This window comes from Falco biarmicus, chromosome 7 (genome assembly GCF_023638135.1).
Source record: "Falco biarmicus isolate bFalBia1 chromosome 7, bFalBia1.pri, whole genome shotgun sequence".
Classification (NCBI taxonomy): Eukaryota; Metazoa; Chordata; class Aves; order Falconiformes; family Falconidae; genus Falco; species Falco biarmicus.
Genome location: NC_079294.1, coordinates 73,462,330 through 73,482,185, shown reverse-complemented (window position 1 = coordinate 73,482,185; position 19,856 = coordinate 73,462,330). Strand labels below are relative to the sequence as shown.

Below are 19,856 nucleotides of genomic sequence, written 5' to 3'. Positions count from 1 at the left end.
AGAAGGGCTCAGGCCACATAATCCCAGTAAACCTTCCCCTCCAGTTTAAGCCTGGGTGGTGTGGATGCAGCCCAGCATCCCCCAGGCAGCAGGTTTTGGTGACTCAGAGAAGGTCTTTGTTCCTGCATGCACTTGAGAAGGTGCTCTTGAGGAAGATGATTCACCTGTAGGTGATGTGGGGGCTGAGTTTAGCATTTGACACTTGCCACCTAAGTCAGGTGCTAGGTTGGCTGCTACTCCTGCAGCTGGGAAGCCCGTAGCCCCTTGAATCTCCAGGTACTCCTGCAGCTCAAAATAAAAGCCATCCCCAAGAGCTTAGAAATGTCTGTGGTGACTCCTGCCCCTTCCCTCCTTGGGAGCACCCTGTATGAGCCTTGCTGTGCAGCACAGTGGGGACTGGGAGGATGTCACATCTGCTGGGCCATCCCAACCTCCCCTGTGGTCCAGGTACAGCAGGGGATGTGAGGACTGGGATGTGGCAACTGTGACACCGAAAATGCTTCCCGGGAGCAGCCACGGAGCCCCAGACTGATAAATGACACGTGTTCTCTGCAAATGAACAAGAATTGGCATAAGGAGTAGGAACCTGGCATCGTTAGGGGACAGATGGATAAATATGATATGTTGGAAAAGAGTCAACACAGCTCTCTTACAGTAAATTTTTTTCCAAAGTTAGTGGCTTTCTTGGAAAGAGCCAGCAGGCACCAGAGGGTGATCCCAGCTGAGAGAGGTCACCTGCATTTCCACAAGCAGATCCTTTGATGAGATGAGGTCAGTGGAGAAGTGACAAAATCTGCTAATAATAAATTATTCTGAATACTGAAGATGAATGCTAAGAATTGCAGGAGGACTTTCAGAGATTGAGCAATTTGGCAATAAAATGAGGCAAAAGCCAGTGTCAGGCAAGTGACACACATGGGGAAACCAAGCCCAGCTTCATGTCTAAAGTGATGGGGTCTGACACCGGGAGCTCTGACAGTTCATGAAAACATCCCCTCAGCACTCAGCAGAGGTCAGAACTGCAAAACCTCTTGTCCAAACTGATAGGAAGGGTTAGGGAAAAGTAGAGGTGACATCAGAGGTGCCACTATTCCTTGGTCGGTCCTGGCCTGTGCGTGATCCTGATCTCCCCATCCCAAGGATACAGTGGAACTGGAAAATGCACAGAGAAGGGTAACAGGATGATCAAAGGTTTCTGCACATGGCGCGTGCACATGGCGCGTGTGATGGACCAGGGCTCTTTGTCATGGAAAAGAGACAACTAGGCTTCCGGGGCAGAGAGCTGTGTGGCTGGGGGAGGGTGAGGAGTGACTGGTAGATCAGGGATAAATACGAGGAGGTGACTCGGCACACAGCAGCCCTCCCTGCCATGGGCTGCTGCAGATGCTATGTGGTTTAGGAACAAGACCAGACAAATCCACTGGAAGAAATCCATCAAGCACTGCTAAATACAGACTGGCACAAGGAGCCTTGCAGATCTTAGAGGTAGGGATCGTGCCCAGGGGAAATGTTGCTACACATTTGCACCAGGAGACCATCAAAGTCTGGGCAGTGGGTGAGATGGGCTGCTCTTGCCACAGCAGCTGCCCGCATACAGGGGGATGCTGTTCCCAGATATACCACACACGAACATGCTTTCATTTGGCAATCCATCCCCAGGCTGGAAACATCCCTCTTCCTCGTTTGCACACTAAGCTACTCATCCCCTGCTGGTTTCTCCATAGCACTTAGGAGCTGCAAGGTTTGTTCATCCCTTCCAGATATCCCAGTTCGCATCAGGCTGGAGGGAAATGGCATGGAGACCTCATGCCCACCCAGCCCAGCTCGCTGCCCAGTGCCCTGGGGAGGGCAGGGAGCAGGCTAGCATGGAAGGGGTGCTCTGCACAAGATGCTCTGCAGCCTCCTCTCACACCAGCCTGCCGCAGTGAGTTGCACAAAGGTGGCAAGGGCCAAAGGCAAGCAATGAATTGGGGGAAGGCAGGGAGGAACACGGATAACATGGGCTCACACCAAGTCCCGTACATGATGTGAACGTTGCCTCTCCCAGGAGTCACAAACTAGGACATTTCTGCATCAACACTTGCAGACGTGATGCCAACCTGGGCTTTGTAAATGTGTTCAGGCCACTCAGATGCCTGTCTGTCCAGACATATGGGATATGCCCAAAGCATGTGTGTTTACCAAATGGAGCAAATTCTTGCAGACACTTTTTGTAGCTCCCCAACCATTCCGTCAAAAGAAATCATTATGCAGCTGATAATATAATGGAAACCATGCTAACTGACCAAAAGAAGAGATGTCAGCTCACTGACAGACATCTGCCAGCTCAGAGCCAAATACATCAGTTGTTGCCTCAGCCACACCAAACAACATTTCTGCCTCTGCTCCCAGCGCTGACAGCCCTCTGCACATCCATGACCCTGCGTGTCATAACTGCTCTCTGGTGTGATCTGTTATTTCATTAACACTTGATGAAGTGTGGAGAGCTGTGGGGCTTCATTTCCACAAACCCAAGGGCAGCACCCTGGAAATGAGCCGGTGAGAGAGCTGGGTGACAGATATGAGAAAAAAATGACTTCAGGACTGACACAGAGCATGAGAAACACCTCTCTCACTGACACATGCCAGGTATGGGCTTGAGGGAGACTTCCAAACAGCCACTATGCAAACTTTTTGGTGTAATTTTTGTTTTTCCATAAAATTGTTTCACATGGGCTCAGGCTCTGGAGAACTGAAGCCACACTTGGTGCCTGTGGGGACAGGGGAGCCAAGCCACAGGAGTTCTCTACAGCTGCCTTCAGTATTTCCCCAGCAAAACCAGGCTTGTGGCAGGGAAACCTCATGACAGATGCTGGCTTGGTGGCAGCAGCTGTATTATATCATGCAAATCTCATGGCCTCATCCAAGCACCCACTTTCACACTCCACCTAGCCAGGCTGATGCTTTCAGGGCTCCAGCCATGGCACAGATTCAACCCTTTCGGTGCTGGCCCTCCAGCGGGCAGGGCAGGGCAGGGAGGAACACTGCATATGCAGGGTATTATTTGCCTCTACCAGGGGCCTGACCCTGCAAGGGCACAGCAGTGTCCAGGTGAGATAGGAAGCCTGAATTCCTCCTCTGAATGAACAAAGGAAGTGGGATGAGGTGGGAGAGTGTGGATCTGACCTCAATAGCAAGTGGTAAAGTGGAATTGATTGGAGCTGCCTGCACTCATTGATCTGAGGTTGAGGGAACTGTGAGGCAGGAGCATTTGCAGCTCAGAGTGATGTGCTGGTTGGAGGCCTGTGCTCTGGGGCTGGCAGGGGACCTGTGCATCCCAGGGAAGTGTTAATGGTGGGTATGATTAATCCTGCTGCAATGGCCACCCTCACATAGCTGAGTCTTTCTCCAGACAGACTCTCACTGGCTTTACTATTGACCAGGGGCTGTGAACCACCCCTGACATCCCCTTTGTATCTCTTAATAGGGCTGTCATCAACCATTGGGAAAATGGGCACAGTGGACAAGAGCAAAACAGAGGCCGTTCCCCCCATGCAGAGTGGAGCAAGTGCTTTTGCCAGCAACCCAGTGTGTGTCTTCGAAAGGGATGGGAGGCAGAAAATGAAGCAAGGATAGCTGCCTGTTTTCTGCCTGCTCAGCATCACAAAAAGCAGTTAAGAGGTGGGTTGTGCAGGCTATAAATTCCTGCTGCTGGAGGAGGCTCCTGCTCCTGGTGCAGACAAAGGAAGTGTGAGAGCTTGGGTGGGCAGCTGGAATAAGGCAGGGCACACATGAGCATGGGCTGTGGGGTGGCTGACTCTCCCCTGGGATGCTTTTATCGCATCCCGTCTTCAGCTGGATGCTGGACCCACAAGGAAAGGGCTGAAGAGGCTGCTACAGGCTTTGTGCTCCCTAGAGGTCAGACAGAAGAGCTTTGCTGAATCCCTGCTCCATAAATTTTAGGCATCACTTTCCTTGACTTGCTCTGAACGTTGGGGCCAGGCAAGGGGGATCCTAAAACATAACCAAGCAGAAAATCAGTCTATCGTAGCCTGTTTGCCTCCCCTACATAGCGCTGGCAGACTGGAAAATGTCCTTTGAAGCTTTAGAAGAACCAAGACTGTCTCATGCACTGTTGTGGGCTCATAAAGCGTCTCAAGAGCATCACAGCTAAACATTCATGTCAAGAAATGCTTGAGTCTTCGTCCTTCAGCCCTTGGTGCACATATCTCATGAGCTAGAAGAGGATGGGGAGGTGGATGGTGGGGACAGGGCTGTGTCAGGTTGCTTGCAACTGTCTCCCAACTCAGATGTGCTGTCCTTTGCCCTCAGATCTCACCTAAACCTTCACTTACAAAATTATCCCAGCCCCAGGACACTTCCCTGGCCTGCTCTTGCACAAGCATCCTGCACTGTCGCAGCAGTGCCTGTGGGTATGGGAATATGGGATATTGAGCTAGATGGTATAACTCAGTGGAGTCGTTCTGATTTCATTAGGAAGTAAGGTGGGCTTTCAGCAGCAGATCAAATGCAAGCTGAATTTATGGCAACTGAATACACAGAGATGACAATGCTGGCCTGTGTCAGTGCAGTTTCCTGTCACCAGTAAAACACAGAGCACCTCCTTGCAGCACTGGCATCTGCCCTGCTTATCAAGGCACCAGCACTACTCCTGGGGCTGTTTTAGGGATCTGAGACAAAAGGAAGAGGCAGCGGGGATCATCCTGTCTCCCATCTGCCGCCTTGAGGTGCGAAAAGGTGGCCAGGGGCTGTCCCAGTGAGGGAACAGCTGGAGAGGCCACTCAAGGGGCAAAGCAGTGGAGACAGCCATGCAGTGATGAATTGCTCTTGTCCCTGTGCCAGGTGGAAGATTTATGTTTGTGCCACGGAGTGGCAACGTCTAGGCCCAGCAGCACTCTGTCTGGCTGCACTGGCATTTCAACATCGCAGGTGCCTTTAAAATCCCACTGAACACAACCCTCAGGCATCAGAGGGCTTGTAGAAAAGCCATCGAGGGACAGAGCAGGGTGGGTAGAGCAGAGGAGCCTGCCTGGAGCAGCTGTCCTTCCCAGGGGCTGGGAAAAGCCTGAAGGGATCAGGTCATCCAGCAGATGGATGGTCCCCCAATGCCCCCACAAGCTCATCCCTTTTCTTTCACGTGCGTGAGCACATCCTGGCAGGTTCCAACCATCTGGGCCAGACCAGCAGCATCCTGTGGACAAAACCACACAGCAAAGGGCTTTCAGAGCCCTGACAACCTGGCACGATTTCATCAGGAATGGCTGTACCCGAAATCTGTTGGGGAAGGCAGCCCATGGGTAGGAAGCTGTGCTGGGACAGGGCCACCACCACCAGTGATGGGCAGCAGCAGCTTCATGCCTCCTCTTCCACACCCACCAGGCCCCTGCCACTTATCTCCATGTCCGTTTGCCACCTCCCTGCTCACTTCCATGTTTGGCCAACTCCTTATTGCCGCAGCATTTATCTCTGTCATGCTTGTTCCAGCAGTTGAGATCATTGTTATTCTGCTGGCTTCCCCCTTACAGAAATGTCTGCTGAGCATCCAAAGCACAAGCCCCACTGCCTCCTCCCTGCCCACCGAGGAGCCTGCACCATGTGCACCACGTGAGCCATACCCAGCATGCACCCACACAAAGATAAGCCCTGCACCACACCAGGCCAAGAGCTGGGATCAAGACCGTGGTGGACACCAATCTCAGGGCTCCCACTCTGCCTACCCATGGAAGTGCCCAGGGAGGCATCCCCTGGTCACTGTAGGTTCTCCATCCCCACCAGGCATGGGCAGCATGTCCTGCCAGAGGTGCTCCACATCTCCACACTGTCCCACCTTCTCTTTTGGGTGCTTCTTCCCCACCACAGCTGTGCTGACCCATTGCAGCAATTGTCCAGGACTGCTCATGAGAGCAGGTCAGCATTGAGCTGGGCTCATCCTTTCACCAGTGACACAGCCCGGCTCAGTGGCATTGGGACACCACCAGCTCAGCGTGGAGGAAGGCACAAGAGGACAAGCACAGGGCAGCTCAAGGACCTCCCCCTCCACAAGCTTGTGCCTTGGGATTCAGGCATTGTGATGACCCCACCTCTGCAGCTCAGCTGCCCCTTGTCCTGCAGATGTCTGGGTGCTCAGGTCTTTCTCCATGGTGCAGCCAAGTGGTTGATGATGGTGTCAAACTTCCTGAACACAGGAAGGAGACACACAGTGATGCTGCACCCGCTTTAGGTCCAGCATGAGGACACAGATGGCCACAGGTGCAAAACAGAAGTGTCTCTGTGACCCTATGGGAGAAACAAACTGGGATTGTTAGAGGGTGGACAAGGGAAGCAGAAGGGCAGCACCAAAACCCACACAACATCCAGGTCATTCAGAGATAACCACCAAAGAGCCCCTCCTCCGCCACCTCCTGGTCAGCCAGGTTGGATGTTGTGGAAAGCATCTCCCATTGCAAAGGTTCCCACCGTGGCTAGAAGGACCCGGTGTCCAGGGCAAGTCAACAGCAAAGAAGCTGAAGGAAGAAATAGGTGGGCTTAGGCAGACAACAGGAGGACACAAAAGGCCATTCTGTCTTCCTCCACCACTCTGAGCTCTTTTGGGTTGGATACGAGGAAGATGAGGATCTCAGGGTGGCAGAAGTAATTACTTCACAGAGTAATCAGGGTGCATGGGGCCCTCCTCTGGTTTGTCCCAAGCCTCAGGAAGACTTCTTTAGATTTAGGATTCACCAGCTGCAGCAGATACAGGAGAAGGGATGCGGTGCAGGGATGTACCCCTGCCCAGCACAGCCGGCATGGTTGCAGGACACCGCTGCCTCTTCCAGCACCCCTCACATGCAAGCAAAACACATAGAGGTGCATCTATATAATGCCAAGTGATGAGCTCATGGCACACACAGGAGCAGAGGTTTCTGTGACCAGCTCTTCCCTGTGATGCAGCAGTGAGGCATGAGTCATCTGGGCCATCGGAGTGCCTTGAAGTGCCATGATTGCTCTAAGAATATTTTACACAAAGAAATACTTTTGATCCCAGGTGTTTTGAATTCGTTGTGTATTTGTGAAAAGAAGAGCCTTTAATACTTGGAGCACTGTGAAAACCGGCGACAGTGGTGACGGCAAACAGGCATTAACTATTCATGTGTGCTTCAGCAGGAAGAGGAGCCGCAGCACGAGCGGTACCGCCGCTGCTCCGGGCCCCATGGGCCTTGTCACAGCTGGTCCTTCTTGGCACACAGGCCCCACCGTGGCGGGCTCGATGCCACAGGACCTGTTCCCTGAGGAAGACCCGGGGGGGTCGTTGCAGCGAGGGGGGCTGGATTAGGGGCGCAGTGCGGCTGGGGTGGGGAGGGAAGGGTTGGAGTCTGAGGGTCAGGGCTGGGGTAGGATGGGGCCGAGGCCAGCGTGAGTGTCAGGGCTCGCAGAGGGGTGACAGAGAGTTCAAATAACGGCTGGGGTGAGGGTCGGGGTGACGCAGAGGTGTTGGGGCCAGGGGCTGCGGTGGGGTTGGGGTGGGGTGAGCAGCGTGGCTGGGGTCGGGGCCAGGCCCGGGCGCGGGGTGACAGGCGTGCACTGGAGCAGGGACCCGGCCCGGCTTCAGGGCCCGGCTCGGGAGCGGGCTGTAACGGGGGCGGGCGGCGGGGGCAGGGAGCGATCCCAGCCCCTGGCCGGGGGCAAGGGGGAGAGGGGCAGGGGCAGAGGGGGAGGGGCCGAGCACCCCAGGCCCCACGGCCGCAAGCCGCCCCACGCAGGCGTACAGGCACGGGTGCCGGGAGGGGAGCGGGGGTCGCCGCTCACTTACGTCATCGTGGAGACACAGCCTCACGGAGGCGGAACGCACACGCCTGATCCCACCCTGCGCCACAGCTGCCGACGTCAGCCCTAAGGGCTGTCGCGCAGGATGGGTTAGTCAGAGCCCAGGTAGCGCGCCGTGATCGTATAGTGGTTAGTACTCTGCGTTGTGGCCGCAGCAACCTCGGTTCGAATCCGAGTCACGGCATCGCTCCGGCGGTACCACGGCATACGGGCTCCGATTTTTCTGCTCTTTTTTTTTTTTTTTCCCTTTAACTTTTACGACAACTTCATTAAGTCTTTATCTCTTTTCACGTTGCACCCATATTTCACATTTTTTTCCCGGGTCCTGGCGGGTCGCGGTGCTGCAGGGCCCGGCTCGCCCAGTCCGGGCACTCTGCAGGGTGGTGGGGGGGATAAGTAACGGAGCGACGGGAAAATAATAAAATAAATGAAATTAAATGAAATAATAAAACAAAATAAACAAACCCCCATAAAATAAGATAAACCCATAAAATAAAAAAGACGGCGCCGGAGAGGTAAAAACAGAAGCCCGTATGCCGTGGTACCGCCGGAGCGATGCCGTGACTCGGATTCGAACCGAGGTTGCTGCGGCCACAACGCAGAGTACTAACCACTATACGATCACGGCGCGCTACCGAGGCTCCCGGAAAGTTCTTTAGCCCGGCGACTCTTAGTGCTGACGCAGCAGCTGCGGTGCGGAACTGTGCACTTTCGTGTGGTGCTCGTTTGCCCCAGCACCGAGCGAGCGGTGCCTGGGCCTGTGCGTCCCGCGGGTGTTTGCATGAGCACCCCTGGGGTGCCGCAGCAGGCTGGGGAAGCCTCGCCCAAGCAGAGGTGGGTTTACATGAGCATCGCACAAGCCACAGTCAGGGTTTTGCTCCTCATTGTCCATGCAATGGGACTAGATAAAATCCACAGGGAGAAGATGCTGGTCATGGGCACTGGGGAAGTGACATTTGCGTACAGGCAGCATGTGCTGCGTGACCATCCTGAGCATCCTGTGGCATCATTAATCGATCTCTGAACCAATTCCTGCTAATCCCTGGTGTTGGCACCCTGAGAGCCACATCGCTTCACTGCTTCTTGTGAAAAAAAACCCAAACAGCAAAACCCTAAGAGAGATACCAGCCGGGTGCACGCATGTGGGGATGCAACTCCCACTGTCCCACATGGAAAAACGGTTTCTGACACATGCTGGCAGCCAACGTTTTTGCTGCCTGCAGCCCTGTGTCCATCTGGCGCTGCTCAGGCACCAGGTGATGTGACTTTGCACTGCCACAGCTTTGACAGCCACGTGTGCCCGAGTCTTTGCAGGAATCATTTCCTGGGGCAGGGTAAAGGTTGGATTTCTGCTTTTGCTGTCTTCCCTCAAGGCTCATTTCACCTGGGGGTAGAAGTAATTTGGGCAACTTCTTTTGGGCGGCACAGTGCCCTGCATGGCTGCCCAGCGTGCTCCCCTGTGTGCCCTGATGGCAGCTGGGTGCCCAGATATGAGCCCCGGGAGGAGCCAGGGCAGCTCCGGCCCTGCAGGGCCCACCCAGGTCTTTGGACTGAGCTGTTAATCAGTAACTGGGGCGCGAGGCAGGGAGCTGCGCAGCTGGTGGGGCTGGTAGGTGAGTGTGGGGGGCCAGCAGGCACCAGCATCGGGGGGAGCCATGGGGCATGAGGCTGTGGGGGGCATGAGGACATGGGGGTGTGAGGGCGTGGGGTGCAGGGATACAGTGGGGAAGGCAGAGGGGCACGCAGCCACACTGTACCACGAGGCTGTAAGGGGCCACAGGGGACAGCAAGGTGCAAGGGGCATGGCATGGGGAGCGTGGGGCGTGATAGGGTGAGTGGGCATGTGGGAAGCATCCACCTGCTGCCCCACTGATAGCTGTCTGTCCATGTGGCCCCACTTCCAAAGGCTCCTGGAGGGCACGGATGCTGGGAGGGATGGGGAGAGCCAGGAGCCCTGGGGGTCTCAGCACACTGGGAGGTCCTGGAGGGGTCTCTGAGCGTTGAGGGTGCTGGAGGGGTTGCTGAACCCAGAGAGGTCCCGGAGGGGTGTACCTGAAATGGTGGTGGGCCTGGGGAGGGGTATCCTCCTGAACCCTGCCAGGGTCTTGGTGAGGGGTCCCTGAGCTCCAGGGGGCACCAGGAGCGCTGACAGCTCTGGAGAAGGTTCTGGGTTCCTACCATGGCCGTGGGTCCCGCCTTGCTGCTGAGGTGCCACAAGCCCAGGGACACACTGCGGGCCGGCACACCTCAGTGGTCCCCCTTGGTGGCTCCGCTAGCCTGTGGAGCCCACCACCATCTTCAGCTGCCATGAGGTCCTGCATTGAGAGGGATGTTCTCTAAAACAACTCACCCCCACTCGTTTCATTTAAGGTTTGGTCACTTCCTTCAGTGGACCCTAAATCTCACACTGCAGGAAGCAGGCAATGACCCTGCTATCTCCACCCACTCCATGCAGACTTCTATGACTCTCCTCCAAAGCAAGGACAACCCCTTATTCCTTCTGTCCTCACACAGAAATGGTCCAATGGTCAATCATTGCCTTCTCTGCAACTTCTCTGCTCTTTTCTCATCCTTCTCCAGATATAGGGTGTCCAAGTGGGATGCTCCAAGGGTTCCTGGCCTGGTATAGCACTGATTCTTCTGTCTTTGCTGAACCAGTTCTCAAGTATGATGCTCCTTTAGGACCAGTCCCCATGCACGCTACCACTTCTTCCTACCCATTGCTCCTGCACTGTACTGTTACCAACATGAAAGGACTTTGTTCCTTACCTTAATTGGTTGCACCAACAGCTCTTGATGAGACATGCAGCCAGATTTATTTTTTGCAAAATCCCACTTGCAAAGGGGCTTACGGAGGCTGGTGGCCACAACCACCAACTTGGAGGAGTACCAGCTCTCCCTGCTGCCTCTAGTCCTCTCCTGTAATTCCTCTGAAGTGCAGAAAAGCAAAGACCTTCCCAGAGAACAAGGAAGTCAGCACACCAGCCCCGTGGCTTGAGGACCCCATGGGATGGTCCCTTGATATGCTGGTGCAGGAACTGCTCTGAATCCCTACTGCAAAGGACATTCTCCTCTTGGAGACCCAAAACTGAAAATAGGGGTTGGACATCCATCCTTTCCAGAACTGATCCTGTCTTTCTTTCCCCAGCCAGCACTGGACCCTCACAGTGCTGTTTCTGTAATGCATTGAAGCTGTGGCACTTCTGGAGATGGAAGAAAACCAGATAACCCTGGGCAACCTTGAGAAGGGCGCTGATAACCCAGCTTTCAGCTCTGTGGTAAGTCCCTCCTTCCCCTCCAGCTGGAGTACAGGAGCTGCTCAGGGTGCTCCAGCTAATGGTGTTTTCCAGGGGGAGGAGAGACTCTATGAGGAACGTGATGGTCCATGTGGTGAGAGTGAAGAGGAGAGGAGAGAAGGGGAAGGGAGATTCTCCTCCTACTGCAGGTAGGATAACCCCATTATGTAGGGTATTTCCAGTGGCCGTAGCAAGTCTACAATCCTTGGGCCAGCAATTTTCCTGGAACCAAACCTGATCTGGGAGCAGAGTAGGGTTGTATTGACCACATAGGGGAGACAGTGCCTGACGGCTCCATATGGCTTTGTAGGGTGGCAGTGGCAGGTGTCTATCCCCATAGCAGCCACCTAGCGCAAGCCTCCACTCACGGTGCCTGGGGTGTGTGGTGAGGTCTCCCCTGCCATAACAGGCCAGCCCACTCCTCCTGGGAGTGGGCAGCAGAGGTGCTAGAGGCCACGGCACACCCACACCACCATGCTGCTGCCACAAGCTCCCTCTGGGAGGTATGGTTGTGGTCTGGCTCCATTGAATTGGGCTCGGTTGGGTTGATCTTTGGAATCCACCTTCTGTGCCTCTCATGTCCGGCATATGACTCTCCCCAGGAAGGCCCTGCAGCCGGTATCCAAGGCAAAGCACTTCTGCAAGGCTCATGCCAAGGTGTTGAGAAGAGTCATCCTGTGGCTTCTTGGAATAGGTGAGGACTTCTGGCACTGAAGCCTCATCTCCACATCCCTTTGGATGGCTGTGCCCTCAGCCTCCAAGCGCTGGGCATGGCCACCCATGTGGAGGTTGTATCTGCTCTCACCAGCCCCACTGTCTGTCACCTCCTCACCCCACCACTCCTGTCCATGAGGACTACCTGCACCTCACTGTCCTCCTTCCCTTTCTCCACCTGCCCAAAGGGTATGCTGTGCCTTTTCTGCTCACTCCATGTGCTCCCAGACAGCCAAAGTGCTGTCACCAATGAGCCTGGCTGCTGGGGTGCTGCTGCCCAAGTCCTCCTCGTGCACAGATGGGAGCCTCAAGGGTGGCCAGGGAAGGACATTTGGAGGAAATGAACCTCACTGTTGGCCCCAGATAGTGTTATGAATCCGTGACCCTATGGCCCTGATGTTTCTGACCCTCAATGTGCCTTCTCCAGCCTACCTGTGCTACTTTATTGCGGCCTGTTGGCTCAATTTCCAGCGAGCCCTTGCCTTGGTTGTCATGACTGCTGTGGTTGTTTTCTTCATCTGTTGGAACCTCTTCAAGAAGCACTGTGGGGCAAAGGTATTGCTGCTCCTCAGCTCTGTTTGGAAACGCTTCCATAAGTTCTGGCCATGGTTGAAATGGTGAGTCAGGAAAAAGCAGGACCAGATCCCCCCCAGTGCCCACATCCCCTCTCCCATGGCTGCCCGGCCAGCATGACCAATGGCCAGTGGCATTGGGCACATGCCCTAGTGCTGTGCAGGTACCTCATGAATGATGAGGCATGGCCCAGCCTGGGAATCACTTAAAAGCCATGGTAGAAAGCTCTTGCTACTCTACCTCTGTAGCGTAATGGCTGTTCACACCCCTTGTTTGTGCCCAAGCCCCAGGTTTCTTTAGATGCATGGACCTTACAGTGGCATCTCCCACACAATTAGCTCCTACCCTTCGTGAGCTGCTCTCCCCATGGTGACATCCTCTCTGTGACAGTCTGTGATTTCCTTTGCAGGCTTCTGTTTGTGGCCCACCTGGGAGGCCTGATTATGTGGCTGGCTTTGAACACCTCCGGAAATCCAGAGCAGTTCATCTCATTAGCTGGCTTCTGCTTTTTGGTGCTGTTCCTGTTTGCCTGCTCCAAGCACCATGGTGAAGTATGTGTTTCGGGTGTAGCTTGGCCATTGGTCCTCTCGCAGGAGGTGGCCATCCAGCAAAGGGGAACAAGTGTTTCCTTCCCACTGGCATCCCCTGACTGCACATTGCTGGAGCTCCCTGGAGGGAGCAGAAGCACAGTAGACATCCTGGGCAGAGCTGGGCACAGCCTGGGGAGCCAAGCTGGTCAGGTGGACAGAGCCCCAAGCCACCTCACTGCTCTCCTTCCCACTGCTCAGCCCATGGCTCCCCCACAGTGCCTCCATCCTGTTCTCTACCATGTCTCTCATAGTGGGTCATACCCAAAGACCCAGCAACAGCCCCATGCCTGAGCTTCAGGTGCCTGTGGGTGGAGGGTGGGCCTGAGCTTTGGGTGCCCTGGGTGACTTGGGCAGAAGTGATTGAAGTCCCAGTGGCTTCCAAGCCAACCTCCTTCAATATTTTGGGCAATGCCTCCATTTGCCTCCCCCGAAGGGTTAATGAATAAGAAGTTTTGATCTAGCTGGTCTGTACTACCAGCCAAACCACCAGAAGGTCTCTGTGCTCATCTCTGCCTGGGTGAGCCTGGCAGGGTACATTCCACCAGCCAGTTCCCGAGTCTCACCAACTCACCTTCCTTATCACTGAACTATGTGGGTTTCTGTGACACTTTCTGTTTTAGTGTCCCCATGAGTCTCACCGAGGGCACAGTGTAATGGCGTTTGCCATGTGCAGCTGTTGAAAGAGCAGGAAGCAGAGAGGGAAGTCTTTAGACTTTGCTAACATTTCAGTCTCCATTCTGCTCTTGGCCCATAGGTGTCCTGGAGAGCTGTTTTCTGGGGTCTTGGCTTAGAGTTCTTATTTGGACTCTTGGTCCTCCGAACAACCCCCGGCATTCAAGCCTTCCAGTGGCTGGGTGACCAGATCCAGGTACTGTATCTACTCACCCCAGCCTGTGCTTGCACTCTCCATTTAGCCCACCCTGGGATCAGCAAGAAGGGCAGAGGGTGGCATGAGGCGGAGAAGCTGCAGGGACTCGACACTCACAAACGTTTTTGTTTGGGACTGGAGAAAAGCCAGCTCTTTCCTGGTTTTCTGCAGCCCAGACCGTTTGGTGCAGTCTCCCTTGTAGGTTGGAGCAGTGCCCTGTGGCTTGGAGACAGCCCACCAGTGTCCCCAGCTTTGGTTTCAGAGGGTCATTCTCTGGCAGGGCAGTGAAGTGAGCTGTGGGTACAGACACCCTGTGAGGTAGAAGTGAGATGTCAGGGAGAGAGCTGATGGAGCTCACCGCCCTATCATGTAACTTCTCCACTTGCAGTTCTTCCTGGGCTACACCACAGCTGGCTCCAGATTCGTCTTTGGAAACACACTCATTGAAGAAGTCTTTGCCTTTCAGGTCAGCTTGGGGAATGGAGTATGGGCAGGGAAAGCCAGAGCCTGGCTTTATACTGCTCTGGCTGCCTTGCTGGGTCCTGGAGAGCATGGAGCTAAACACAGCCAGGATTGCTGCAGCAGAGCTCAAGCAGCTCAAGGATAGGTCTCCCTCAGCTTTGTACCCACCCATGAACCTCCTCAATGCCATGGAGGGTTTGCACTGGTCCCTGTCCCTCCTTCCAGCCTGGCCCAGTGTTGTGACACCCCAGTAGTGTGATCTGGCTATGCAATACCACACCATGCTCACAGGACAGAGCATCTTGGTACCCAGGTATACTGAGATGTGTTTCTCAGCTTTCCTTTAACCCTGTGCTCTGGTGCCTTGCCTGCAGGCTCTGCCCATTGTGGTTTTCTTCAGTTGTGTGATGTCCATCCTCTACTACCTTGGTGTCATGCAGTGGCTCATTGTCAAGGTAGGGCCTCACACCTGTTTCTGGGATGGTGCTGGAAAGGAAAAGAACCTGTTGGGTTCTCTGACTACTATGATCGGCTGAGGGAAATCCCAGGAAAATTGGCATGGTACTAGTTTGGGGCGATTTGTCTTGCAAGACAGGACATATCTAAGGAATGGACACAACCCCCTTCTTTCTTGCATGTCCTCCTGAGAAAGCCCAGCCTTTGAGTTGATGTTGCTACCTGGTCTGTGGGTGCTTCCCAAGATCACTTCTCTGCAGCTTGAGGGCCAAACAGTGCCCTGCTTCATGGGGTGGGTGGCTGGGTGCCAGGAGCCTTTGTGAGCATGGTGGCCTTGTCTTTCTCCAGATCTCTTGGCTGCTTCAGGTTTCGATGGGCACCACACCCACTGAGACCCTGAGTGTGGCAGGGAACATCTTCGTGGGACAGGTAAGGTCCTGGGCAGGAGATCCAGCTCCTTAGCCTTTGCAGCTGACCCTGCTCTGGAGGAAGGGTCTTCTCCCTTCCCAGGGGACCTGCAGCCCTGTGTTACCGTATCTAAGGACAACAGGGTTTTCTCTCTTGCAGACTGAAGCCCCGCTGCTCATCCGCCCATACCTTGCAGACATGACCCGTTCAGAAATCCACGCTGTGATGACTGGTGGCTTTTCCACCATTGCAGGCAGTGTGATGGGTGCCTACATATCCTTTGGGGTGAGTGCCTGAGCAGATGTATGCCATGTGTTCCCTGCTATGGGGTCCTGACATGCAAGAACTGTCCTGGACTTGCAGGTGGGAGAAGACCTCCAGCAGGTGCCCCATGGTGCCCTTCCATAAGCAGGGTGAGGGCAGGGTACCTCCACGTCCAGTCTCACCTTTGCTGGCCAGGCCAGAGCCTTGAAGCCCTGCCCAGTAGAATGCACTGCCATGGGACTCTCACCACATGTCCCTGCACAGCAAGCAGGGCAAATCTCACCACAAGGTAATTGAGCCTGGAAGGACCCTCTGGGGGTCTCTGATCTGCCCTCTTGCCCAAGTGAGGTGACAGCAAAGCCCAAGGGGCTGCAGAGGGCCTTGTCCAGGCTGGTGGTGGACATCCCCACGGATGGAGATCTCCCCCCACCTCTCCGGTCCACCCCACAGGTGCCTTGGTCATGGAGAACAGTTTTTTCCTTATATCCAACTCAAATTTCCCCACTGAAACTGTGCTGTTGATTCTCACCCTTTCACTGGGCATCTCCAAGCAGTCTTCCCTGCCATCTCCTTTTAAGTAGTTGGGAACAGCAACTACAACCCCCCCCAGCCCTCTGTTCTCCCAGCCAAACAAGTCCCATCCTCCAGCATCGCCTTGGCACCCCCAGGAATGCCCTCTTCAATTCATCAGTGTCTCAGCCCTGGACACGGTGTCCAGACATGGCCTCATCAGTGCTCTGTAATGGGGAATAAACCTTCCCCTTGACCTGCTGGCTGAGCTCCTGCTATTGAAACATTAATTAGTCTCCTTAAACAGGGAGCCAAGGGTAAAAGGTCAGAGAAATGAGACATTGCCACTCGGGGGGCAGGGCAGGGGTGAGACTGGGTTTGGCTCTTCATCAGCAGGTAGAAGTTCACAATGTTGCACAACCTCTTGCTCTGATACTGATAAAAAGGGACAGGGAAGGGACAAGAACCATCACAATTAGGTCAAATGGCAGGAGAGACTAACACCTCCAAGGCTGTGCTTGCTGCTGCTCCAGCAGTGTCTCCATCCAGGCGAGCTGCCCTATGTGCTGTGGCCAGCTGAGATGGGAAACCCAGGCAATTTTCCCAGCCTGAGCAATCTGAGAGCCCTGAACTGCTCCAAGCATTGCTGGCCAATGCCAGCTGTGTGCAGGGGTGCCCTGGGGTGACACGTCACAGGGGTCAGCCTTGCAGAGGTGCCCTAGCCAATGGTCTGTGTGTTGCAGATAGATGCGGCATCACTGATCGCAGCCTCTGTGATGGCTGCACCCTGTGCCCTTGCCATGTCCAAACTCGTCTACCCTGAAGTGGAAGAGTCCAAGTTCAAGGGCAAAGCAAGCATCCACCTCTCCAGTGGGTGAGTGTGAGGAGAGGGATGGTGGAGTCGGAGGGCTGCACATGTCCCGCCAGTGTGGGGAGCCATGGAGGCACAAGTGGACATTGTGGGTGGCCCAAAGTTGGGAGAACCTGTGCTGTGCAGACATCAATGGGCTGAGAGCTGACCTTGCACAGGGGATGCCACTGGGGCCTTTATCCACACAGGGAAGAGCAGAACATCTTGGAAGCTGCAAGCAACGGAGCTGCCGCCTCTGTGGGGCTTGTGGCCAACATTGCAGCCAACCTCATCGCCTTCTTGGCGGTGCTGGAGTTCATCAACACTGCTCTGCACTGGTTTGGGGAGATGGTAGACATCGAGGGACTCTCCTTCCAGGTACCCCCGGGGGCAGCTCCATGGTCTGGGCTGCCAGATCCTGCATCACGCCACCTATCTCCACCTTTGCCCACTGCCTTGGTAGGCTGCAGAGACCCTTGCCGGGCGTTTGGCAAATGCTGGCAGGAGGTGTCCAAGCTGGCGGCTATGTGGATGGTCAGCTCTGAATTGCTCCTTTCTGGAATGCTTTCCCCAGCTGATCTGCTCCTACGTCCTCATGCCCGTGGCCTTTCTCATGGGGGCAGACTGGGCAGACTCGCCACTGGTGGCCGAGCTCTTGGGGATCAAGATCTTCCTGAACGAGTTTGTGGCATACCAGCAGCTGGCCACGTACAAGAAGAACCGTCTGTCAGGCCTGGAGGAGTGGGATGGGAGCCGGAAGCAGTGGATATCTGTGAGGGGCACCTGCCACCCTGCCATGCCCAGGGCAGGGGTGCAGTCAACAAAAATGGGCCATGGGACCCGGCTAGGCCAATAGGTGGTGGGCAGGCAGGGGGATGACAGTGTTGGGGGTGGGAGGGCACCTCTGGCCAGCTAGACTTGGATGGTCACTAACTTTGGGTATGGGATCATCCTGAAGGAGTCCGTGAAGCCTTTTCCCATTTATCCTGCTCCCTGGGGCAGATCATGGTGCTACAGGGCTCCCTGTCCCCTCAGCCCAGCCTCTCCCAGGAGCAAGCTACCATCTGCATCCTCGCTCTCAAAAACAGCTGAAGGAGAAAGGATGGAGGTGGGGGGGGTGGGGGTGTCCTATCTCCATCACGTCTGTCTGGGCTGGGAGCTATGACATTGTGCTCAGCTCTGGGTGCAGGCAACTTTCCCCTGCTGCTGTGCCCTCCAGGAAAGAGCCGAGAGCATTGCCACCTTTGCCCTCTGCGGATTCGCCAACCTCAGCTCCATTGGGATCATGCTGGGAGGCCTAGGTGAGTGTGACCTGCTTTCTGGGTGTGTGGGCATGATGCAGGGGGATCTGGGCCCAAGGAGCAAGGGCTCAGCTGCGGCAGGAGGAATTTGCTGCCCTCAAGCTCCATGTTCGGTCTCTGCCAATGCACAGATAAGAAACAGGATTTGCATGGTGACAGATGATTTTGCACTGCACCCATGGGCAAGAGCACATGCACATCCCACACACCCAAACACTACCCAGCCATGGGGCACAGAGCAGACACTCCAGTGCTGAGAGTGCTGGGGGCTCTGGCTGATCACCCATGGGTGCAGGGTGGGCACAGTGCTCTGTCAGCACCCACCACTGCCAGGACAGGCAGACAGCATGCCGGGTGCTGGCTGGGATCACCATGTCCTCTAGACACCAGAGGCTGGGGTGTGCAGGACACTTATCTGGCGGAGCCAGCTGGGGACCCGGGACACATCCCTACCCATCCCCAGCCTGGGACAGAGCCAGAGCAAGACTCTGACTCACCCCAGTCTCTGCTTTGCCCTTGCAGCTTCCATGGCACCCCAACGCAAGGGTGACTTAGCCTCCATCGTGCTGCGAGCCCTGCTCACTGGTGCCTGCGTCTCCATGCTCAATGCCTGCCTGGCAGGTAGGTGCTTGCCCACTGCCAGCAGGGCCAGAAAGAACCAGAGAGGGACAGGCAAAGGGCTGAAGATCCCTGTAAATGCAGGTGCAGGGATGAGGATGGCTGACCTGCCCTCCCCATGACTCTGCCAGAGCCTCCAAACCCTCTGCTCTCCCCACGTGGCTTTGCCAGTGGCTGCCTAAGCCCAATAACTCTGCTGGGGCCCCTCATCCTCATCTGGGCTGGGGACATATCAAGGGCAGCTTTTGGGCCACTGCACAGTTCCCTGGGGTCACTCCTGCAAGCAGAACATGGACACATGGGACCCACAAGCACAGTCCCAGGTACAGAATTTGCAAGGAAGCATAGTTGGCGTATGGGATTTGACAACAGGGTGGGGTACAGGACCTCCAAACATGCTCAGGGCATGGGATTTGCATGCATGGTCCCTGAAGAACCCCAGCCAGGAGACCTTGTCCCCCAGGTCTCCTTCATGTGCCAACGGAGGTGGGCAACTGTGTGACCTTCCTCAGTACTGCCAACTTCAGCTCTACCAGCTACACCATGTACACGTGCTGCAAGCAGCTCTTTGCCAGGTGGGTGTGAAGGTCCTGCCCAGGGAACCAGGTGCTGGGACAGCAGCTCATCCTTACCATGCTTCTCTCCTTCCAGCTCGGTGCTCATGAACGGGACACTCTCCTTCACAGGAGCCTGGGCCAGTGTGGGGGACAGCACGCTGTGCCTGACGCAATGCTGCAGGCATTACAACCACACATCCTGTGCAGGGACAACCTAGAAATGTGCAGGCAGCTGCCTGGGAACACCAGGGTTTGCTAGGCCTGGCCCCAAAGGCAGAAAAAAAACCTAGCAAGAGACCTGTGCATTTAGTCTTCTCCACTCCAGTGATGACTGATAGCCACATGCACCCTGCAACCAGCACCCTTCAGTGCTGGCCCTGTGGACATGAGGGAACTGCTCCCAAATAAATCATGGAAAGCCCCATGTACTTGCCCTCAGGCCCCTGACTACAGTTGTCCCACATGGCATGAGGTGCTGTGCTCCGGGTACACCCCACAACAGCAGCTCCCATAGCCAGTGTCTACTGCAGACCCTCACAAGCCAAGCCTCCACCAGGTCCCAGCTTTAGGGTCCAGCCAAGCCACC

General features: G+C 55.3%; 1 protein-coding gene and 2 non-coding genes across 3 annotated transcripts; 2 read left to right on the top strand and 1 right to left on the bottom strand.

Moving 5' to 3' along the window:
- Positions 1–7,915: 7,915 nt before the first annotated feature.
- TRNAH-GUG (transfer RNA histidin (anticodon GUG)) lies at positions 7,916–7,987 on the top strand. Its single transcript has one exon. It is a non-coding gene; the product is annotated as a tRNA-His (tRNA).
- A 372-nt stretch (positions 7,988–8,359) lies between these two features.
- Positions 8,360–8,431, bottom strand: TRNAH-GUG (transfer RNA histidin (anticodon GUG)). Its single transcript has one exon. It is a non-coding gene; the product is annotated as a tRNA-His (tRNA).
- Positions 8,432–10,954: 2,523 nt separating this feature from the next.
- Positions 10,955–19,703, top strand: LOC130152620 (sodium/nucleoside cotransporter 2-like). The gene is made up of 17 exons (XM_056346493.1): positions 10,955–11,081; positions 11,154–11,248; positions 11,702–11,793; positions 12,241–12,430; positions 12,796–12,937; positions 13,731–13,844; positions 14,233–14,310; positions 14,681–14,761; positions 15,111–15,191; positions 15,330–15,455; positions 16,688–16,818; positions 17,004–17,172; positions 17,369–17,566; positions 18,014–18,095; positions 18,618–18,716; positions 19,177–19,288; positions 19,365–19,703. Exons 1-17 carry the CDS (start codon positions 11,013–11,015, stop codon positions 19,486–19,488), a joined length of 1,983 nt encoding a protein of 660 aa, XP_056202468.1. The 5' UTR covers positions 10,955–11,012; the 3' UTR covers positions 19,489–19,703.
- The last annotated feature ends 153 nt before the right edge of the window (positions 19,704–19,856 follow it).